We start from the raw sequence: 24,642 nt of genomic DNA on the forward strand, positions 1-24,642 counted from the left end.
ATTTTAATTTAATTAGGTAGGTAGGTTCACGTGAATATTCATTTATTACCCTAATAAAACTCTAATGATAAAATTATTCAGTTTTGTCATGAACAGAGGCATCATTTGGCACCTCAACCCCATTTGTTGGATTTCATTCATGGGAAAAAAAGAGATAAAAGGTTTTATCTTCATTAACAATGTGTAAATTCCTTTTTTGTTAGGCATAGGGTCCAAAAAGTCCGAAGGATATTTCTTATGAAACTACTTTGATGTGACAGCTGTAGTTAATAGTAACTATTCATATTAGTAATACAATATGTAAATAAGAAATGTATTTCTATTATTTGTTATTGCAGGTTATGGAAGCTGACCTTGAATAAATGTTACAAAATAAATTCCTATACAGCTGCATCATTAAGGTGGCGTTTACATATTAATGATACTAACCATAATCTTGTAATTTATATATATATATATATATAGCATTTTTTTCCACTTCCTGCTCTTAGTACCCCAATGAAATGTGTTCCTTTGCAGCACTTCTCAATGTTGTACGTTCATAAAGCGTTCCCTCCCAGCTCAAAGGGGATGAGGCCTACACACACACACACACACACACACACACACACACACACACACACACAGAACAGCCAGCACAGGAACCAGCGGCTCAGAAAGGAGTAATACAAGGATCCCTTGTCTTGTCATTTCTCACCGGCTTAGCCTGGCTTTTATCTTGGATGTGCACGGCGTCCTGGTGTAATGCCGCGTTCACATCTCTTTATCCACCGTGTACCTGGGCAGACTCTGCAATGCAACACTTCTCTGGGAAATCATGGTGTGGAAAATATTATTTCTTTTAGGAAACCCAACCTGTTAGTGGAACAGCCTTGCAAAGGAGAGTTAAAAATGTGACGTCCATCCTCGGGGTCAGTCCTTCTTTCTCAGGAATCAGTATATCTCCATTGTTTGTACAGTGGAACACATTTTATAATTAGTGCATCAGTTGTTCTGGATCTGCAAGTGACATTTTCAGATACAAAGACCTCTATGCAACTGTTATCAGAATAAAATATTATATATTCTCCAGACGTGAAGCAGTTCTTTGTGACTGTTGGACTAGTGTGTAATTAAGAGCATTCAACACAAACGTCAAACATGGATTGAATGGTTAAAAAGGACGACTTTTTCACCCCGCTGGGGAAAAAAAGATGATGTTAACAGCGTGTAACCGCGGACACTTGTTTGAGTGACAAAAGCACAAGCAAGAAGGCAAATAACAGTCATTTTACTGCAAGGTTTACACTCGGTGTAATAAAATGCTCATTTGGAATAGTTGTAAATGTCATTTTTTATAATTTATTGTAACTCCAAACAAAAATAATTTCTACAAAAAATATTCAAATAATGTCATATAATATTGATACGTGGTCGATATCTTTTCTCTCTTTTTTTAGACTTCTGATAAGGTATATTCTGTTAAATTCTGCTTCCTGAATACTGTGTGAAAATTAAATCTCGCTAAATGTGGCAACAATCACTCATTCCTATGACAACCGTAATAGTGACTAAATTTTTATTATTCGTAGCCCCCTGGATATTATATAATATGTATAATCTCAGCGACTCTTAGTGGGCACATTAAATACAATGAAGATATAATAAAAAAAAAGAATGCAGCAGAAATATAGTAAAGGTAAAATAAAGTCATCATCTTTTGAGAAAGAAATGAAACCTGGGTTATATACTATGTAGGCCTCAGCAGCAGGATCCAACGCACATCTGGCCTCGTCCGCCATGTCGCGTCCTCTCACCGAGTCTGACTGCACACGCGCACACACACACACACACACACGCACACGCACAGGTGGTGCCAGTCAAACAGGTGAGATCTTTAACTCAACCAAGAAAAAAAGAAGGAAAAAAAAAAAGAGAAGATCCTCGTAGGGTGGTGAAATAGTGATGATTTTAAGTGTCTTGCTTATGCTTTTTGGTTTGATGCACGTTGCTCCAGCTCAGGAATAAAGGGAACAGTGGTTGGTATCATTTTTTTTCTTTTTCTTGCACCCTTCATCTGCATCTTTTTAATCTCTGAGACCGCTCACCTTTTTCTTCTCTGTTCGTCCTTCTCACACCTGAGCACACACAATCGGTATCATAACAGTCCTGTTGTGTGTGTGTGTGTGTGTGTGTGTATACATACATATATATATATATGTGTATGTGTGTGTGTGTGTGTGTTAATAGGAGGCGTGCGTGTGTGTGTGTGTGCGATCGCTGGGATGTGCGGGTCCACGACAGCAGGGGCGGCGGCCCATGCCATTCCCGGGGGGGGGGGGTCACCGTTCACCTCCCGCACACACACACACACATACATACACACACCCGCCGAGGTCTGAGTTTTTTTTTCTTTTCTTTTCTTCTCTCGTGGCTCAGTGCGGACTTGGCGTGGCCAGCAGGCGGGCTAGCAGAGTGCAGAGCAGCAGCGCGGCCGTGGGAGGGTGCAGGGAAGAGGCGGCGTTGCAGTCCGTGCCCGCCTCGCAGCGGGGTTGTTGGCACAGCACCCCTTTAAACTCCGGGGGACAGACGCACTTCTGGCTCTGGTAGCACGTTCCTCCGTTCTGACACAGGAGCATCTCCTCGTCGCAGACGTTGGCTGTGAGTCGGAGGAGGAGGAGGAGGAGGAGAGGAGAACGGAGAATGAGAGAGGAGGTGGGAATAAAGAAGGAAAAAAAAGTGACAGATTGACAGGCGGTGAAAGGATGGAGGGGGTGTGAAGATCATAAAGGAGAAAGAAAGATGTATGGCAGAGAGACGGGTGAGGGGAGATAAGGAGGGGCAATGTTAGAGAAAGGGTGATGGGAAACACAGACACACGGGGTATCAGAAGAATTCAGGGCAGACGGAACACTTTAGAAAAGAAAGCAGGATGAAGGGAAGAGGAAGATGCATTCTTAAGTTTTTTCCCCTCCGGGACGGCAACAGGTAACACCTGCATCTCTGTCTTTTTTTTTTCTGCAGTTATTTTCTCTCCCTGTTTTTCTTGAGCCTGCACTTTCACAGGGTCAAGTTTGAAACCTCAAACACAGCTGGAAATACGCAGCATTTGTGATATTCGGTAAGTAGTGGTCGGAGGAGCAAATGGCATCCTTAAAACACAAATCAATTAAAAAGATCACACATAAAAAGGTAGTTGTTCAATGGGAGATATCTGGCCTAAAAATTCCATGCGCTAAAATGCTTTATTGCACCAACATAATTGGAGCATTTGGTCTTCAACTCTGAAGAGGAGTCAAAACGTGTGTGTGTGTGTGTGTGTGTGGCTATGTGACACTGAGGCCCCTCACTATGGTAGATGGTAGGAAGGGCAGTTTCCTGTAATGGGGTTAAGAATGGACAGGGCCATCAACTAAAGGAGCAGCTGATGCCGCTAATGAGCTACATGATCTAGTCCCCCCCCCCCCCGCCCCCTCCCCCGGAGTAGAGAACACACCGGGAGATGCGCAGGTTACAGGAAGTGGAACAGTGACCCTCCCCTAACCCCACAGCATTCGATTTGTCCGACATGAACCCAGGTGATGCTCACAGTAACAGCCTTGTTTCCAGTAGTATCCCGGCTCACAGTCGTCACACTTGGCCCCTGTGGCGCCGTCTTTGCACTGGCAGAAGCCTGTGCCGTTACACCGGTCGTGAACCGAGCCCATCTGGTTGCAGTTGCACTCTGAAGAAAAGGGGGGGGGGGGGGGGGCATTTAGAATTTGATAGAGTTTGAAAGAAGTTCAGCCAAACACGTGCACGTTTGCATTCAGACCACCGGTTTCTTTGGGGTATTGATGCTTTTTAGAGCTGTAGAACTGTGAAAGGTGGAGTTTGTCCAAAGTGTGAGACCTTTTAATTTGTCTCAGATCACCTCTCGCTCACAAAGATGCAAACTATTGTGCCGCATGTAATGGGATCTTGATTATAAACCGACTGCTATGTAATCTATTATTTCCAGTGAGCTCTCTTCCCTGCAAATTATAGTAACTTGTACTGAAATGCCATGTCCATTATTTCTGGAAAAGATTTACCTCTTTAAAGCTTGGGGCCGTCATCTTTAGAAACTAAGCAACGTTTTTTTAAATGTTCCAAAAGGAGCCAGAAAGATGCCAAGTTGCAAACACTGACAGTTTGGCCTTTTCAGGCCTCCTTTCAAAGCCAAAGGTATCATTTGATTGTTGACGGGATGTTCAGCACGAACAACACGAACGTCAACAAAAGATTAACAACAGCCGTAACGTGGATGTGGATTTGTCCTTTTTTTTTTATCACATGAATTACTTTTATTCCTGCAAGTGGTTATTGTTACAAGTGCATATATTCATAGAAGCTGACTGGATCGGACGTGGTGGAAAACTGTTTGACCAGAGTTTCTCTCCTGATCTGATGTAAGCCAGCAGCTTGAGCTAAACCCACAATCAAATGAAGTCATTTGTAATAAAATGATGAAATATTCATAGAAATTAAACACGTTACACAACCGGTCGCGATCTTTGTGAGTGCGGATCTCCTGCGTTGACTTCAGAGGGTTTGCTGCTCGGGAGATGCGTTGTGTGAACGGGTCCCCGGCGCTAATAGGGCCTTATTTATGCTGACTCTAAGGCCTTTTTTTTTTAACCATAATCCCATAGTAAGTGCACTGTATAAATTACAGAGCCGACGCTACCTTGTTGTTGTAATCTTCGCTCTGGAAAAAAAAAAAAATTAAATAGTCGCTTGCTTTGTGCATCGACAGCCCTTTGCCTCCGTCAGTCACCCGCACGCCACCACCGCCCTGACACCCCCATCCCCCCTCCCCCCACACACTGACCGACGCAGACGCTCTCGTCGTCCAGTTCGGCGGAGGCGTTGCGGAAGTATCCCAGTCTGCAGTGCTGGCAGTTCTGGCCCCGGGTGTTGTGCTTGCAGCTGACGCACGTGACGATGTTCAGGTAGTCGATGTAGCTGCAGCGGTTGGAGTGGCCGTAGCACTCGCAGTCTGAAAAGGAGGACACACTTTTCAGTTCTTTTACCTGGGGGGGGGGGCGGGTTAATGATACATGCTCGTGATGTCAAAGTCGATACCCTGTAAGCTCGCTCGTGGGATTCTCCCCGGTGACCGGGGGAAGTGACGGATTGCTCGCATTAAGCGATACGTCTGACGGCTTTACTGTTGGACGCCAGTGAACAAACGGGTGACTGCGCGTGCGTTTTACGACTTCCTGACTCTATATTGGTTCAATAAAGGCAGACCCCTCCCTCGCCATTACGACACTCACAGGTTTGCTGAGTGTGCTTCACTGGGCCGCACTGATTGCTGATGGGAATTGGACTGTCTTGCGTGTATGCGTGTGTGTGTGTGTGTGTGTATACGTTTGTGGATATGTGTGCTGGAGTCTGAGTACCAGTGTGTTAAATGTGTCTAGGAATTTGATTGCATTACCGGATGAGTAGATCGTAAGCTACAGAATCATAACCAGGGGAGTCTGAGGTGAGTGGTACGGTTCAGGTGTTGTTTCAGGACTGCACCTCAGATGGTGGAACCGGTCTGACACCACTCAACCTCCACTGCTCCTCCCCTCTTTTACTTTTTGTTCTACATTGCCCCATCTTAAAGTTCTTTATTCAATTCTCCCTTGAAAATATGATCTCTTCATGCTAATACGCTTGATGAATTAAGACTTTGTCCATATTTCACACCCTTAAACCGAAGCAAAAAAAAAAACATATGCCGCAGCGACGATGAAAGACGGTTTGCGTATTTCTTCCATAAAGGGAGAAATGAAAGCCTGGTGTAATTTACTGTAGGATCTACATTGTGCAGCAAGTGGTGCTCTACATTCTCACTACAATTATTTTGGCAGAGTCTGGTTGCTAATTAAGGTTTCATTAAGCTTCAGAAGTTGCCTGCAATAGTGTGCTGCAAGGCATCACTGTCCTCTAAAGAGGCGTTTACCAGGCATGTTTATGCAAATACACACTTAAATGCACATTAAAAAGTCAGAGTTTAGCTGTTTAATCAGCCGTCACATTATTATTTTATTATTGTTTGGTTGATGATCCCAGCTGAATTATTAATGAGCTGGTTAAAAAGGAAACCAGTGAGTGCAGCGCCATAAAGTGCCTCGCTCAGCACTGAGGAAACCATGCTGGCGGTGGGGGGGGGAAGATCTGCCTAATTAAATATAAATGGCCAATTACAACACAGACAAGAATTGCAATGGGACATTCTTCCACAACGGAACTATGGGAGTCAAGATGCTGTTTGAGTCTGTTATCAATTGTGAATTGTTTTCAGTGAAATACGGCTACAGACAGAGTCAGAGGTGCCTGCATCAAAGAGTCTCTGTGGTTGACGGAATAATGGCGCATTAAGCTAAAAACCCTCCTTTCTAAAGACAATACACAACAATGTCAATAACTGTGATTGTTTGATGGTTTAAAGTCTAAATACTTACCTTGATCATGCACATAAAGCCAAAACGGGACCAACAGGGAGTTGCATGGGAAAGAGCGAGCAAAATGAAAAACACAAGACATGCAATGAAAGGGATTATTCCACGGGTTGCTGCTTTTGTTTCCACACTCGGAGAGAGTTTACAATCACTGAAATGAACCAGAGGATTTAGCCAAGCTTGATTCTCCTCTGTGTTTTCCGGCCAGCTCTCTTACCTCTGAAATCATCGTATATGATCCCATACAAATGCCTGGCCTGCGGCTCTCCTGAGATCAAGAGTTTCAGGAGCCCTTGAAGAATGAAGGAATCTTAGTTGAAAATTAATCTCCGGATCGCCGAAACACCTTCACACAGCCGGGCCACCACTACTTCAGAGAGGTCATATGGATCGGGTGGACGGGGGTTCCCACTAGATTCTACTGAGCGGCGGAAGCACAGAACCCAAAAGTCATCCTGCGAGCTTCCAAGAAGGAGATGGTGCGCTGCGAATGTTGTACCACGTTATGGACTAAGAGTCCTTAAAGTGCTCTGAGAACTGCTTTTCCATGACAGTTGGGCCGAAACCTAATAGTCACAAACATACAAATAGTCTGTCTTGAAGTTATTCAAAATGGGTTAGTAAAAAAATTACTATTTTGGAAAAAAGCCTAAAGTGAAAGAGATTAATACAAATGTCAGTTTGTAGATCAAGCCAAGAAAACGATGGTTCACTCTGGCCCTCAAATGATTCAAATCACCCCATTTAATGGCGCTATAAATGCAATACTGTGTGAGTTAATAATGTCATCAGGATAAATTTTGGGTCCCAAAACAGCAATGAATCACTGCACTATCTCAAAAGACGTTCAAATTCTACCTTTCCTTTTTTCTCTTTCATGCTCGTCTCCGTCTTCATCTTCTCCCCCGGAAGTGTGTTTCTGTCTCTCATGCGGTCGGTGGTGAACTACAATGGAGCAACAACTTGCAAATCAATCTACGTTGACGTAGCGAAGATCATCTCGGGCTGTTTTTTTACCGAACTAGAGACACTACTGACAAGACAACACCCATCGATTTGTGAGAAACATACGCAGAACTAACAGATTACGGACTCTCTGATGTATCCAGCACAATGAAATGTTGTCCCTCATTTTAAAAGTACCATGGATCTAGACTGAAAAATATTTATTTAAATTTTTCTTTCTCAGCCACCAAAATAAGCAATGTCTATTCTTTTTTTTGACTTGGTTCAAAGTTATTTTCTTGCTCTCATCCCGAGACTCAGATTTTGGTTAACATTGCAGAATGGACACAAATACATTAATTTAGATGATATTCTATTGGTCATTTTATTACTTGCAGTTGCCAAGTTCAGGTTTACCAATACAATTCTGCTACTACATACAAAACGGATACCTTTTCCATGCTGCTCTCCTCCATGCACAGATGAGCTTTTGGTTCGGTGTCCATGAGTCTCGTGTGAGTGTCCATGAGTCTCATGTATCTGTCCTTGGGTCTCATGTATGGGTCTATGTGCCTGATGCATGTGTCCATGAGACTCATGCATTGGTTCATGAGACCCTTGTGTGTGCCCTTGGGGCTCATGTATCTGTCCTTGGGTCTCATGTATGGTTCCTTCACTCTCATGTATGGGTCTATGTCCATGATATATTTGTCCATGAGAGTCATGTGTGTGTCCTTGAGTCTTGTGTGTGTGTCCTTGGGTCTCATGTATTGTTCCTTGACCCTCATGTATGGGTCTATGTCCCACATTCATGTGTCCATGAGACTCATGCATTGGTTCATGAGACCCACGTGTGTGTTCATGAGACTTGTGTGTGTGTCCTTGGGTCTCATGTATGGTTCCTTCACTCTCATGTATGGGTCTATGTCCCTCATTCATGTGTCCATGAGTCTCGTGTGTGTGTCCTTGGGTCTCATGTATTGTTCCTTGACTCTCATGTAAGGGTCTATGTCCCTCATGCATGTGTCGTTGAGACTCCTGCATTGATTCATGAGACTTGTGTGTATGTCCTTGGGTCTCATGCATGTGTCCATGAGACTCATGTGCACGTCTATGAGACTGATGTTCATGTTCCTCAGCCTTGTGAGGGACTGCCCAAGATTGTCATCAACACAAGAAACAAATACAAACATTTTAGTTCATATAAAGCCAAAGACCAATCTTATATTCACTGCAATAACTAGACTACAAGCCTATTTCCGCTTCTACATATAAAATATATGTACCTTTTTTATCAGCTTTTGCTTCTTCCACCTCCCTTTCCTCCGCATGCCCAAATGAGGTTGTTGTTTTGTGGTCATGAGTCTCCTGTACATTTCCCTTAGGGTTGTGGGAGACTGACGCACAACACATTTCATTGACATAGCTTTAGTTTAACTCATTTTAATAGTTTCTCTCCTGCATCTTGCCTCATCTACAGTTATTACACTAGAATAACACAGTGCACATGGCACAAAAGATTCAACTTGTTGCAAATTTTCCCCTACACGCGCCCGGATGAAGTTCTTCTTGTTGTGGTTTGGCCATTAGTGTCGTCATAAGTCTGATGTACATATCCTTCAGACTTTTTCAAGACTAATGCACACAATCTTTTCTTGAAAAAGCAAGCAAAAATTTCTGCTGTTCAATTTTGTTTGTGTTACAAGTTAGTAATAAAACTGCATAGTTATTGTACACCACTACAGGTCAACACTACGTGTAAGGGCATACCTTGATGCTCCTCCTTCCTTTTCATCCCATGCCAAGATGTAGTCGTTGTTCTGTGCCCGTGACTCTCTTGAACGTGGCCATGACTTACATGGCTTTCGTGAATGTTTTCATGACTTTCAGGAACGTTTCCGTGGACGTTGGCATGACTTTCATGACCGTTTCCATGACCATCGTGAACGTTTGCCTGACCCTCGTGAACGTTTCTGTGAACGTTGGCATGACTTTTGTGAACAATTGCATGACTTTCAGGAACGTTTCCGTGAACATTTGCCTGACTTTCGTGAATCTTTCCGTGAACGTTGGCATGACTTTCGTGAACGTTTGCCTGACTATTGGGAATGCTACCATGACTTTCGTGAACGTTGGCATACGTTTCGTGAACGTTGGCATGACTTTTGTCAACGTTTAAGTGAACGTTGGCATGACTATTGGGAATGTTACCGTGACTTTCAGGAACGTGACCATTCATCTCTTGTACTTGGTGATGAGTCTTTAGTAAGTGACCTTGAGTCTCTTGTGCGTGGCCGTGAGTCTCTTCTGAGTTGCCGTGAGTCTCTTGTACGTGGGTCTCTTGTACCTGGCCTTGAGTCTCTTGTTTGTGGCCGTGAGTCTCTTGAACGTGGCCGTGAGTCTCTTGTACGTGGCCGTGAGTCTCTTGTACGTGGGTCTCTTGTACGTGGGTCTCTTGTACGTGGCCGTGAGTCTCTTGAACGTGGCCGTGAGTCTCTTGTACGTGGCCGTGAGTCTCTTGTACCTGGCCTTGAGTCTCTTGTTTGTGGCCGTGAGTCTCTTGAACGTGGCCGTGAGTCTCTTGAACGTGGCCGTGAGTCTCTTGTACGTGGGTCTCTTGAACGTGGCCGTGAGTCTCTTGTACGTGGCCGTGAGTCTCTTGAACGTGGGTCTCTTGTACGTGGCCGTGAGTCTCTTGAACGTGGCCGTGAGTCTCTTCTGAGTTGCCGTGAGTCTCTTGTACGTGGGTCTCTTGTACGTGGCCGTGAGTCTCTTGTACGTGAGTCTCTTGTTTGTGGCCGTGAGTCTCTTGTTTGTGGCCTTGAGTCTCTTCTGAGTTGCCGCGAGTCTCTTGAACGTGGCCGTGAGTATCTTGTACATGGCCGTGAGTCTCTTGTACGTGGCTGTGAGTCTCTTCTGAGTTGCCATGAGTCTCTTGTACATGGGTCTCTTGTACGTGAGTCTCTTGAACGTGGCCGTGAGTCTCTTGAACGTGGCCGTGAGTCTCTTCTGAGTTGCCGTGAGTCTCTTGTACGTGGGTCTCTTGTATGTGGCCGTGAGTCTCTTGAACGTGGCCGTGAGTCTCTTCTGAGTTGCCGTGAGTCTCTTCTGAGTTGCCGTGAGTCTCTTGTACGTGGGTCTCTTGTACGTGGCCGTGAGTATCTTGTACATGGCTGTGAGTCTCTTCTGAGTTGCCATGAGTCTCTTGTACGTGGGTCTCTTGTACGTGGGTCTCTTGAACGTGGCTGTGAGTCTCTTGTTTGTGGCCTTGAGTCTCTTCTGAGTAGCCGAGAGCGTCTTGGACGTTGCTGTGAGTGTCATGATCGTGGCGATGGGACTCATGTCCATGTCCTTCAGAGGTGTGGGAAACTGAAACGGTGGGATTGTTATTGAAATAAAAAGGAAAAACCTCTTTGCAAACTCAACAAACATTAATTATCTAAATGTTTCTCCTGTCATTTCTTTATTTTGCTGTTCTGCTTCAGTCAATCCATACCAAATTTCGTTTTACCTGTGTCCAACAAGAGACCATTTTTGCAGCAATATCTGTTGTTTGTTGTCGTCAACTTGAGGTAAATAATTAACATCTGCATTATATTCAACACACACAGGTAACTTTTAAATATACATCTACCAAAGCATTCCTAATTTTTCTTTCTGCTAGTCTCTCCTCAATGCTCTTCACTGTGCTCACATGAGCTAGTTGGATCATGTTTTTTCGAGGCCATGTTTCTTGTGTACATGTTCCCCAGACTTGAGGAGGACTGACACGCAGTTGGTGACATAACAAGCAAAAACACCCTGTGTTTATTATGCTCTTTTCTCAGCAACAGACCTTGAACAAAAAAAATAATTCTTTTATCCATTTGTACTTCATCCTCAGCAGCCAGATACATAATATAAAACCTCTATTGATGCCAAAATTATGATTCAGCCCTCTGGCTGATGTGTGACAGACTATCATGTCAGTGAAGAGATGAATTTGCTGTTCACAATTTTTAGGGACCCGGTTGTTGTTCTCCACGAGTTTTACTGATGATAAAAGTGAAACTAAATGGCCGCAAGTCAACTACAGTATACATATCTACAAGGCCACTAATACGTATAAAAGGGTAATAGATTTTTTTTTGCCTGGGTGAGGACGTTGTTTGGTCCTCATGGCTGCTGTACGCGTTACTCCGACTGGTTGGAGACAGATCAGTATTGACAAGAAGAGAAATCTTAAGAGATACTTCACATGCTCTCTCCTAAGCAAACCGAACAATAGGAACAGTATAATGAGTCTGATACTGCAGTGGGTAAAGATTACTGATAGCGTCTGCCTTTCTCTCCCTTCTGGTCTTCCTTTGAGACCTTGTTTTCCTTTCCTCTTCCTTTCTTTCTCTCCGTGTCAGATAGTGGATTTGGTCCATCAGGGGCCTCCGCCCTGGGCTTGGGAAAAAGCTTTGAGAGTCAGAGAGGCTTGAGAAACTCCTTCATCCCAACACTGGCCCTGGTTGAGATGAATATGACATGCACTTCCTTTTATCTGAATGTTGTGAAATTGTCTCAGTTGTAGTGCTAACTCTTCATGTGCTTGTTTCTTTGTTCCCCTCCAAAGTTTAGAAATATCCGCTCTGTGCTTATTCCTGCTCCTGTATTTAATATAAATATTCGTAAGCTGCTATATTCAGCAACGTCTTCTCATGGGTGCAGCTCCTTATTTTGAGATTTAATGTTTTCCGTGGTAGAATATCTCAAATCAATACTTGAGACAACCTCGAACACGCATCCCGTTTTTACTGCATTTTTAATTATCTCTCGCACAGTTTTTCTCTGTGCAGCTCACTTTCCCAGAGGGCTTTACACCATTCCAAGGATCCTTTGCTTCAAGATTTTAGGACTCCAAATGAAACAATAGACTTGTAAAACTAGTTCACCTCATGTGCTTAAGCGCTCTTCCTTTTAAACTTTTCAATTTATTGCAAAACAAGCCAAACTCAGTAAATCATCACACTACATTTCTGATTAGCCGATCACATGAAACAACCACGCCATGCACGTCACTGATGGACTAATGATCTCCAGACCACCAGAGGATACGATGCCTCGTGCATCCATCTGTGTTTCCCCCTGAGGTATTTTTTTTTTTTTTGTACATGCGATGTACATCTCCGCTGTTCTTCTTTGTAGCGGGCCATCCCGCGAGCATCCTGCTCCCCTGCGGAGCCCCCCCCCCCCTCCAGGCTATCTCCCGCCCACTCGCTCCCCTTCATCCATCTCCGTCCCTGGGGCTCCAGTGAGACGGGACGCCAGCAGCTGTTCTCACAGCACCCTGGACCATATCACACGACTGGCCTCATGCCTACACTACATCTCATTAAAGCAACCCCTGCATTGCTCTGCTCTTGTACGACTGTGGCCCCACTGGACCTAGTCTCTCACACAGCTGTCACAGCTACACACACACGTGCAAAAAACACTCCCTTGTGGGAGAGCAGGAATCCGAAACACGGTTGTTTCAAAAGGCCGACATGGCACAGCAGTGAGCACGAACGCGCTCGCTCTCAGCGGCCCAGGCTGCCGTGGAGGAAGGAGCGATCCGAACGGTTCGTGTCATCAATCTCAATCAGCTCAGCCCCGAAACGCCTGACTGGCAGGCAGAACATTCGGGGGTTCCCGCCTGCTTGACACTGACTGACAAAAAGGACCTCAAAGACCATGTGATTGTTTTTATTTATGTCTTGACACTGTAGATGAATTCCCCCTCCGTGACATAGTATTTTTCCCTCCACTGCAGTAAGTTGAGGTTAACGTCGAGGGGGGGTTGTTTGGGGTTTAGTCCTTATTCTGTCTCTCCTGTTACCTCTCCATTGCTTTTCCATCACTCTGATCCCGCGGCTGCCTCAATGCCTCAGAATGAGGCGAAGATAAAAACCTGCCACCGCCCTACTGCCTCCCTCAAAGTCACTCTGTCACTCAGTCACTCACCCGCGTTAACGAGATTTCACTGCAGCTACCTAAAATTGAATAAGCGTCTATGACATGTGATATGATGCTAAACATATGATTATGGAAGCCTGTGTATCACCGCATCTTACGGACTTTCACCTGGTGATAATTGTCCTTCTGAAAAAGAAAAATAATCCACATGAAAACTATCTCCTGATTCCAAATTTGATTATTCTATTTTTGGGCAGCCAGTCCTCTACTCTATACCTACTGTCAACCAGCGCTATGGGTGTGGCTTACCTCCTCTCTCACTATGCCTCGGCCCTGAGGGTTTTTCCTCTGTGTCGTGCAGTCTTTTTATTTTTATTTTTTTTGAAGATGAAACGGGATGATTAGCCTATTGCGATCGGATGATGGTGATTAACAGCTGAATGAATTGTGGACTTCTTTGAGACGGATGTGAATTTCCAAAGGTGGGATGCCCTCTGGTGTCTGGGGGACCCCTCCTCTGAAGGAAAATGAAGCGTGTCGGGTTCCCCGATGGGCACCAGTAGAGGCTCAGACAAATGCCTGGTGTGTAACACGTGGTCTGTGACTGCTGTTTCTGCTGCTGGAGCGCTCGTATCTGTTGCATCAGTTGCAGGGGTACAGAGAAATGGAAATGCAATGAGGGATGAGCGGGCTAAGAGATTAGCATTAGAGATGCAGCATCAGATTGTTTATCCCAAGAAAGACTAGCTTTCTCCTTTTTCCTCTTCAAATGTGCGCGCACACACACACACACACACACACAAGCATGCACGTTCAAACACACAGGAGTGAGAATACACAATGATAGTGTGATTTCACACTGCTGAGATAGGCTAAACTCAAAAGCTGTTTGGCAACCCTTTCAGTGCTGGAAATTCTGTTGTTTTTTGTTCATTTGCAAAACACAGTGCCTGTTGAAGGTGTGACTATTGTTAATAAGGCTGTAAAATAAAAACAGTGTTTGTCAAAGTGTATTGCAACAGTGTTGTGTGCATATGTGTTTGCACACACTCACTTTTGTCATCTCTAAATCTGAGAGATGAAATATAACAAATTGTTAATCTATCACCTTCAAAATAGCAATTTTTGAATTACCAATATACAGTACTGTAGTGGTGCAATATATTAACCTCGACATAATATGAATACATAAGACTAAAGGTAAAAGTTGCCACGTTTAAACTGTCCTGACTGATGCCCTTTTAACGCGGCTCTGGAAATATTTAGTGGCCAGCAGATTATTCAACAGTGACTTAGGGGGATAAAGAGCATCATTTTGAGGCTAGATTTTCAGACTTGGCTACAAACAACATTGTGTTTCTCTATTCATACACGCAATGTCGTACACATGTCATATAGGAAATATGGAGATTTTTATTTAAGAAGTTTACCAAAATTACTCCATTCCCTGGTAATACAGTAAAGACTTTGGATTTAGTTTGGTCACTTATCCACAAGGGTTACTGAAAATATGATGTGAACCAAACATAAACAAGTACATCAAAGTTGCCTTATAACAATGGTGTTATTATATAAAATATGAATTGTCCTATAACTTATTTTAAACCCAAATGACCACACACATCTTTGCTCTAATCATTCTGGTCCCTGTAGGATTAGCAAGATTCTACACAATGTAAAAATGTAGAAAGCACTAATCGGGCGCAATAGAGGGGATCTGGTAAGATTTATTTTTAGGCTAGGGGGGGATTCAACACCATCTACACATACCATTACAGTTCTCTATTATAATCACACTACAACCATATTTATTCCCATAATATCTAGTATGCCCACGTCCACCCAGACCAGTGGGATGAAGGTTTAGAGAGACGAAATGTGAGTTTCCAGCCCCAGAAACGGAGCCGCTGGAGGCAATGGACTCTGCATGTGAAAGTACCAGGTCATAACAAGAGGCCGGGCCAAGGTCTTAGTGTCATTTTCAGCCGCGCAACAGCGCCATCGCTCTCTCACGCGGTGCATCAATAATCTAAGCCGATTCATTACATCATCCTCTGACATGTGCCTGTTCGTCTGTCCAGATGGACCCACTAACATGACATTCTGTGGCACGCACACACACAGACTCACTCACTTCAGCAGGCAGTATTCAGACACATTTTAGGTGCCTTCCATACAAATGCATTTGCATGTAATGAGCTCATTTGTCACTTGTATTAATGCAGCCCTGAGAAATGATAACAATAATGTTTAATGCCACTTGTCAGTCTCCGCATTCTCATCGTTTATTACCGGAGTGCTGGACACTGATTTAACTCCGCACTAATGAGGCCGTTGATATTCAGCACCCGTTAACGTTTCCCTTTCTCCGGGAACACCTAATGGCGGCCGGATGAGTGAAAGCATGGATCTTGTTAATGCGTCGCATGATCACGTGATCCGATCCCCATGAAAACACGAGGCTTTCCATAGCGCGTCGGGTTGGAGTTTGCGGACGTTCCTCCATCCGCCCCGACAGCTGCGGGAAGACCAGGTCGATTGGGGTCACGGGCGGCTGGATAGGTAGCTGTATGGCTGGGTTTTTCGGGATTCGGTTTGTCCGACCTCCCCCCCCCCCCCCCCAGATGCCCATCTGTCAGCCCACCAATGGGCTGCCGGCTCCGTGGATCACATTCTCTTGCCAATAGGTTGCTAATCCTCGTCCGAGCGTGCTCAGTGGCTTAACTGGGACACGACAAAGGGGAGCAGCGACTGTGACGCGCTGTCCTACCCATAAGTCCCGCTGTTATGTGCACAAGGAAGCGTTTGCTCCGGCAGCAAAGACTGCAGTCAGAATCGTATTATTGACCTGACTGTGAAATCCCACAGTACATACCTAAGCTCGGATTTGCATTTCCAAATTCCTGGGAAAAGTAATACAACTGCAAATGTGATTTATATAACCAACTTTTATGCGGAGGAAAGTTTAGAAATCGATCTCCGCTTTCAAACTTTTCTACATAGTTCACATAAAGTCAAACGTTTTCTCGACACGTATTGCTGTTATTAATATTTTAAAATAACACACAGGGTCTCAATGCAGGTTTGAATGCAGTTTAGAGCCGCAAAAGATGACCAACATTACGGATGATATTATTTAAGATGACTGATATTATATGATTATAGTTTTTAACGTTCCAGGACCTTCAACCTCACAATAGCGTGAAACCTTTGTCTGTATTTGTGTTTGTGTGCGCGTGTACAAACCGTAGTGGCGTCGGCGCCGTGAGAATGTAACCTACGATCCCAGCTCCCCGTGAGGAGAAGGAGGGGATGAAGATGATTTATGGCTCTCACTGAACTGCACCACATGCACCGCACACAAACACACTCACACAAAGACACATACACACACACACTCAGATAAAAAAAGGCTTTGCTCACACAGGGGTGAGGTTTAAGCCAAATACACTAAACCTTGGAAAACAAAGATGGGAATACACCCACAGCGGCATGATCTTCCTCTCAAGTACAATTGATTATTGAAGAAATGATGTTGATTCATTAAATAGATTCAGTGCATTCCTAATTTAGAAGGAAGTGATTTTTTAAAATGAAACGTATTTGTTTTGTCAAAGAAATGACAATTACTTAGACGGATTAAAGATGCAACGGCTATTTGATCAATAATGAATCCTAAAATGAATTTTACATAGTTGTATGCAGAAATAGCAGACACACTGGTTTCAGTTCATAAGATGTCATTATCCGGGTTTTCATAGTTTTCTATGATCCTTGATGAAAACGTGTTGGTCAAACAGAAGAAATAATGACACCTTTCCCTACTTTTGCCAAATAATCTGTAAATTATTTGAAAATCATTATACTTGTTAACTGCAGCCTCGTTATGAAGGTGCAATATGGTTCAAAGAATCCCGTTATGACTGTAAATTTCCAAAGAAATGTCGTGTCGTGTGTCCTTCACAGCGGGCTCTCGAAAGCTTTAGAGGACCGCAACTGCTTCTACAAAGTCAAAGCTTCCAAAACAAAGCCGAATCAGTCCTTTCTTTGACTCCTCCACCTTTTGTTTTTTGTATGCCGAGCAACAACAAAAAAAAGCGCGAAGCTGTTCAACAAACAGCTCCCAATGGATTTTCCCTCAGACCCCCCCCCCAAAAAAAGAAGCATGTCTGACGACATCACAGCAGTGGCAGGATCCCAGCTCCTCCCACGTCCCTGAGTGCTTCCCCGGTGGAACACGAGGGGCCCGCTGCCGCCCAAGATGGCAGGTTTAAATTTAGCATGACGAAGGGCGAGCCGGGCCTTCGAGGTCCACTTTACTGTACGTTGGAGCCGGCTGACAGGGGTCCGTTCATCTCTCGGGCTGCGTGGAATCAGTCGGTCAGAACAAATAAAGTCCAAATGCCAGCACAGTTTGACGCCCCCCCGAGACGAGCGTGGCGTTGGCCTCAGAGATGTAGACGAGCAGGGGAATGTGGTGCAGGAGGCTTACAGTTGGGTAATGTCAAGTGAGCAGTAATTCTCTACAGCCCCATTTGACTATCTGTGGTCTTTCTAATACAAGCACGAGTAGCACGAGTTTTGTCACCAGAATGGTCACTTTAATATATGAAATAAACCATTAATATTATAAATCTTTTAAAAATGCTGTCAGCACTAATTTACTTACAGTCGGAAAAAAACCTTTTACGTACCTAATACCAGTGTTTGAATCTACATTAGGAAATGACCTTTGTGGTAAATGTGGCAGTGAAGATTGGAGCTACTTTCAATTAAGAAGTTTCCAGTTTCGGGCGCTAAGCTTCGCAGCTGCATGGCTGGAGCTTCATAACCGACCCACAGACAGGAGAGTGGTATCGACCTGCTCATCAAACCCTCAGCTGTGAGGCAGGCAAAGGAATTTCCTCCATCGCCCAACCGTTAGTTAAAGTACGTGTGGACGTCTTAAAGGAAGGCGGAGTAGGCGGAGAATGAAGCTCGGCTTTCATTGACGTGCCGTCGCTGTAATGGCAGACGTCTTTAATTGTCTCTACAAAATAAGGCTTTCAGGACTTGGTTGTGGACAGAGGAGCTTCCTGCAGTGTGCAGTATGGCGTGAGTTCATCTACCAAGTAGTTAAGAGTACCTTCCCGAGGGACTCCAAAGGCCTCATGGGTAATATCCGGACAATTGTGACACCGTTTGAGTGACCTTTGGCTTCACTTGTGTCAAGGTGTTCAACCTCACCTTCAGCAACGCAGGTAAAAATGGGAAATGACAAACAAAGACACTGAATCCAGAAGAACTCATCATCGGCCCATTAGCGGGCCGCCCTTTCGTCTCTTTGATAAAGTCATCCATTGTGAGAGTATCCCCCTTTTTAAAAAAAAAAGCAGTGCCGTCCAATTTGCCCCGGTGTGTCCGCGCGGCAGCCCTCTTGCTGTCCGGCCATGTGGAGAGCAGCCCAGTGCTGTCAGGGTTGATGTTGCCACTTTGCCGATCGTTTCTGTCTAACAGCTCGGAGGCTGAGAGCCTCTCCAAAGAGAGAATCCCTAATCAAATTCCCTTTTATTCCTGCCTCCTGGAGCTCCTCACCCAGAGTCAGACTGCATTACAACACTATATGCCCACATCCTCCTCCCAGCGTTTCTCTGTCTGCCCTTCTATCTCCGAGCACCCTTTTTTTTTTTTTTTTTTTACCCCCGCTACAATCCATTCGCAGCAGCGTCTTTAGTCCCAAAATGCGAAAAAGCAGAACCGTGGAAGAATTCCTGGTGCGCAGGTTAGTGTGATGTGCTGCGATGAAAGGACACGGCGACAGAGGCCTATTAATAATGAAGCGCTCGCACACACACACACACACACACACACACACACACACACACACACACACACAGGGCCCAAAATGCAGCACTGTGAGAGGAGGGAAGAGAGAGAGAGAGAGGCGGCGGCGGCTGAGTGGAGAGCCAGCTGAACATCACAGGAGAGAGGGAGAGTTCAGGAGACGAAGCCGAAAAAGCGAGGCATGGCGTTAGAACTTACATTTCCAAAAAAAACAAAACAAAACAATGCGACGAAAAGGGGGAGAGACAATGGATGGGGAGGGAGGGGGAGCAAGAGAGAGAGAGAGAGAGAGAGAGAGAGAGAGAGAGGGGGAGGAATTCCACCTCCTCTGCTTTGCATTATTACTTACTAGAACCGGAGGGAGAACCAGCGATTGTACCTGAAAGAGAATGAGAGAGAGAGGGGAGATGAGAACTTGTTTATTTATGTATTCAATTTGCCTAAAGACTTGAATGTGCCTCATTCATCAGGCTCAGGTGGCGCAGGGCGCTTAAGAGCTGTTCTGCAAAATAACGGTTTGTTTTAGACCACCTCTCCATGTCTTGGAGTAATTAATTGGCCTCCCCCTCCCTAATTTTCCCCCCCTGTTTCTCTTCCCAAAACTCCTCCCATTGCGGTCTCATCCTCATCCTCATCATCATCATATATGGATGTTTTAAGAGAACTGTGGCACTTTGCAGCGCTTGAATCGAAAACCTGCACGCTCACCGAGACCGTATTTATAGCTAGGGTTAGCTTTTCATGCATAATGCAGCCTGTGGAGACCGAACTATTTTGTGAGCCGTGGCCATTTTGTTGAACGGTTTCGAGTTTTAATTTTTAAATTCCACTAATGGGATTTTGTGAGCGTTAAAGGGGTGGTGGTGACGGGCTCCGAGGTTGTGTGTCAGCATTCAAACTGGGTTGGAAGCAACAGCTTGTGTTACAAAAAGAGGGGTTGACGAATAGAGCAATTCTTTTGTGTGTGTGTGTGTGTGTGTGTGCGTGCGCAGGTACAAGCGTACTGCCTGCGTTTCTCTTCACATGCGACTGTGTGGCTATTTGTTTGAAAGAAGAAAACCAGGGAGGGGCTGCCCTAGATTATTATTTCATCACAACTTGCTACTGTAGCCTGCTACACTCTCCAAGAAGATTCCCCCCCCACGCGCACTCCCACGTCGTCACACAGCTCTGATCTTTCTCCGCATTGAGGAGACAGACGACAACTCGGGAGAACTCGGTCTCTCCGCCGACTTCTCTCCGCGTTGGTCTTTGGTTCCTCGTACGTCGTACGCGCGGCGCTGCCTTTCATCGAGGACGCTCGGTAATGACGAAACCCATAAATCCATCCATCGAGTACGTGGGAATTTCACTGCGTGTGTATTTACTTTGAAATGGATCCAACGACTCTGACTCTAGAAAAAAGGAAATGAATTGCTCCGATGGCACAGGAGAACCTGGGTGTATTAGAGTGGCAAAAATGTGAGAAACAAAATAAATAAATAACTCAGGGAAAAAAGATTTGACATTGTAAGAATTCATTCGATTATTCGATCATTGTTTAAAATGTTTTCGGCACAGGAGCTCTCACTGACCTGCTATCGAACTAACGGGACATAGAGCTAGCATTAGCATAAGCAAAGGCATTTAGCGGAGCTAAACTACCAGCAATAACGACCAGTAGAGCATGAAGGCGACACAAAATGCGCACACAAACAGCTCTGCTGTAAAAGCCATGCGATTCTCTCTCCTTTTCCATTGGGGGGGAAAGGGAGAGAGAGAGAGAGAGAGAGATAGAGAGAGAGACTAAATGGAGCAACTGGTTAGCTTAGCCTAGCCACAGGCTTTTCTCCATGAGCTGAGTTGGTCATAAATTGAATTTTTATTATCTGTTCAAACGGTTTTACACAAGGCTATGTGCTCAACCGATTCCAACTAACACTTGAGGGATAATGAAAGATGTTCCTCCGAGCTTCAGAGGTGCTCATTATCTCATTACCTCACAGGCCAGACGCTTCTCATTAACGACACTAACCTGATAGTAACATAAATCGTATCGTCCAACCGTTCTCTTAAATGCAGCATAAATCATTCTAAATCGTCAGCATTTTGTTGGTGTTCATAATACAGTAAGGCAGGCTGACAGACCCCCAAAGCCAAGGCCGGGTGGAGCGAGTCAGCAGAATTGGGTCTAACGGTGCCGATCACCAGACGTACAGGAGTTGGGGGTCCCGTTGGGTGGCGGCAGGTAGGAGCCAGCCTTCCAGGACTTGGCTTTGAAGCCCTTCTTGCAGCGCTGGCAGTCCTGGCCCGTGGTGTTGTGTTCACACTGGCACTGGAGGTTCCCATCCTGCAGCAGGCACTGGGAGGCATGGAGGTTACACTTACACCTTTAAAAAAAAAAGAGCAAAGGAGAGTACACAGAAATTAGATGACAGAGGCACAAAGCTGTAATCACACGCTGGTTGTCTAATTAAAACTGCGCGGAAATCCAATATTACACTATTTGAAATTGTGTGAAAGGTCTGATGCAGAAGTGGAAAAAGAGTCTGTTGTTGGTGAATTGCACTATAGTTAAACAAGATTAAGATCATGGGATTAAGGTACGTACGGTTACAGTTTGTTTACTGAGCAGACACGCTAAATGACACGGCACACCTGACGGAGATTTAAAAGTTAAAATGTGTGTACTCGCAGTCAACCATTTTGGAGCAAATTGTTGTTTCACGATCACTGCCTGTGAAATTCAAATACGCTTGAACATGAATGTGTGCACAGCGCGACCTCCGCAGAGGGCAGGGCCCAGGTGGGCTGATCCAGAGGTGGAAGCTCGGCGGGGGGGAAGGAAATGAGGATGTAAAAAAGGACATTCGGCAGCTTCGACTTTAAATTACAGCCTTTTCCAGATGAGCGACTGGACTCCAATCCAGTTTGTTCCAGAGGAGTGAACAGCTATCCGTCTGCATCAAATATTCAATCAAAGAATGGCCCCTGTATTCTGGCAGGATGACTGCCTCAATCTTCCTTCCTCACACTAATCTGAGCTTTCTCATCAGCTTTTATTTTTTTTTTATTTTTTTTTTTAAAGGTGGTTTATGCTGTCGGCCTACCAACTTTACATACAGAATAACCACGACGGAAACTTAGAAAAGCCCCAGGAAAACTTTGCCGGGCAAAGAAATGGAAGCAGTCGATCATGGCGGCCCGTCTCACACTGTTGCCCGCAGTCCTATAAATTACCCAGGATTCACTCTGATCACCTGGACGAGCTGACAGGACGTGCCAGGCAAAATCCATCCGCGGACGAGGCCTTGTTTCCTGCATGCCTTCTGAAGGACACAAGCTGTCCACTTAGCGAGGGGGAAATTGAAACATCTTTTTTTTCATGGAGGAAATGGTGAGCGAGCGAGTGGGTGTGAAACGGGACAGGTGTGTGTGTGTGTGTGTGTGTGTGCGTGTGCCTGCGTGCGCGTGTCTGTTTCTGCCTCCCCGTGATTGTGATGCATTTAACCGCGAGCGGCGATGACAGGCAGCAGATCTGAGGGGCAGAGGCGCCGTGACTAATGTCTGGATTGGGTGACTGACAGCGGCGAACGTATCACCGCTTCTCATCGGGCCGCACCTCCGGTGATAAATCTCATCTGTCTCATCTTCAGAGAGGAGGCGCCGCCGCCGCCGCTGCTGCTGCCGCCGCCGCTGCTGCCGCCGCCGCCGATTGCGGGATCCGGAAGTTGTAGCTTAAAATCGATACTCGGGAACAAAGTGATTTTTTGCGTCCTGCCTCTCGTCAGTTAGCTCGACAGTCGACATCTAGAGGGGGGGGGGGGGGGGGGGGGGGGGGGGGGGGGGGGAACTAGCTTGCATGAAATGCCTCTGGAGACCCGATGTTATCTTTAGCCTCCGCTATTTGATCATATCACAAATGAAAAAGGCTTGCAGGTTGAAACTCTGCGGCCTCTGCGTCATCCCTCGACCCCCGCTTTGGTGCCTCCTTCTCACATTGGTACAGCCGCGGAGGACCGGCGGCACTTCCGGGCCTCGCGCATCCTTTCCGCGTGAACAGTGCCACAACCCGACTTTTCAAGCGCCGTCTCTTCCGGATGACAGCCTGCACCCCTCCCTCTTTGGTCGCACGTGCAAATAATACATGGGCGCGATCATATGTTAGTGTGCAAGATGTCTGCCTTCACTGCAAAGTCATCGTAGTGCGAGTTGCAGTTCCGAGCTGGAGGACCAAAAGCAGTCTTGTGAAATTCTTTTAAGGAAACCATTCAGCTCATTTATGGTATTTGAGAGGCAGAAAAGGCCTTAAGGCCATGAGAATGTTTGCAAAGCGACATTCCTGGCGTTGCTCCACACGGGTTAACGACCACTGACTTGCGAACGCTTCGTCCTCGGCTGCATTTCTAACCGTCCGGGCCAGTGAGAGGACGTGCGAGGACCCGTCCAAACGCTGCTCGCAGCTTTAATTAGCTGGTGTTAATTATGGGTCAATTCTTCTTGAAGACTTTTCTCCCCGAGAAAAATGTCAATATTTAGGTTTTTAGTAACAAAGCCTAATAGCAGCTGTTGGAATTATTAGCCTGGTCGGATTGGGAGCAAAAGAGGAAGCTTATTTATGTATTTATTGTAACAGTGATTGTGTTCGTTAATGATCAATAACAAAGACAGCAAGTTGTTTTTGTGCTTGAATCTGACCATGGTCAAAAACCAACTTTACTTTTGAAACTCGCAATGACATTTTTTCTTAAAATGCTAAATATTTGTTATCCCGAGATGGCCTTAAGATTAACTGAAATAAATGTTGATATATAGAGAAGTCAGAGACTACGTAGTAAATAAGATACTTGAAATATATGCCCGAAAGAGTGTTGCATACTAACGAGTAACTTTCTGCTCAGTGACTGGATTCTTAATGAGTCATTCCAGAACGATGGACGGGAATCAATATTTGTAGATCTATGCATGTTTTTTTTTCGGGGTGCCTTCACCGAAAAACAGTCCAGCAGAAAGAAGATAAATGCTTTAGCTTAGCATCCAAACAATAAAACAATTGCTAAGGATGAATCATGCTTATTTTATCAATGGAATCTGTTTCCGTGAAAAAAATGATCTCTTAAAAATGAGTAGCATTCGTATGGCTGCGTTTGGGACAGAGCGTGTGTGAGTGTGGTCTCCGTTGAGTGTTTCAAAAACCGTGACTCTACACTCTATACGGTATGTGTACATTTCTCCACTACGTTAAACCAAAACCTTCCCCCCCCCCCACCCCCCCCCGATCAAAGTGTTTTTTTGAAACCCAGAGCTAACCAAACGCGCACAATGTGAATCCCTCTTTCGTGGCGTCCGGACCACGTTCCCCACGCGAGCTTCCCCCCCCCCCCCCCCCCCCCCCCCCCCCCCCAAAAAACATCCGAGGCCAAACACCTTTCAGCGGGCCCCTGTTTGGGCAGAATTGGTGCGCGTGCATCAACCGACGGACGTGCATTCACCATCGAATGGACGGATCGGTTGCCAG

The 24,642-nt window shown here is 45.3% G+C and overlaps 2 protein-coding genes across 2 annotated transcripts in view; both read right to left on the reverse strand.

Annotated features, from left to right (window-relative positions):
* Window positions 1-508: 508 nt before the first annotated feature.
* The window catches only part of ntng2b (netrin g2b), a 56,406-nt gene continuing 32,272 nt past the window's right edge, over window positions 509-24,642 (reverse strand). The window contains exons 4-8 of the mRNA XM_062559016.1: window positions 21,342-21,514; window positions 19,495-19,524; window positions 4,832-4,999; window positions 3,569-3,703; window positions 509-2,638 (exon numbers count right to left, since the gene is read on the reverse strand). Of these exons, the coding sequence (XP_062415000.1) occupies window positions 2,415-2,638; window positions 3,569-3,703; window positions 4,832-4,999; window positions 19,495-19,524; window positions 21,342-21,514 (730 nt within the window). The 3' untranslated portion in view covers window positions 509-2,414. The remainder of the gene's footprint in view (window positions 2,639-3,568; window positions 3,704-4,831; window positions 5,000-19,494; window positions 19,525-21,341; window positions 21,515-24,642) is intronic.
* LOC119226236 (histidine-rich glycoprotein-like) lies at window positions 6,675-9,859 on the reverse strand. The gene is made up of 5 exons (XM_062558753.1): window positions 9,832-9,859; window positions 9,171-9,747; window positions 8,687-8,797; window positions 7,853-8,551; window positions 6,675-7,400 (listed from the first exon to the last, which is right to left on the reverse strand). Exons 2-5 carry the CDS (start codon window positions 9,637-9,639, stop codon window positions 7,303-7,305), a joined length of 1,377 nt encoding a protein of 458 aa, XP_062414737.1. The 5' UTR covers window positions 9,640-9,747; window positions 9,832-9,859; the 3' UTR covers window positions 6,675-7,302.

The sequence above is a fragment of the Pungitius pungitius genome, chromosome 18 (genome assembly GCF_949316345.1).
Source record: "Pungitius pungitius chromosome 18, fPunPun2.1, whole genome shotgun sequence".
In the NCBI taxonomy this organism is placed as follows: domain Eukaryota; kingdom Metazoa; phylum Chordata; class Actinopteri; order Perciformes; family Gasterosteidae; genus Pungitius; species Pungitius pungitius.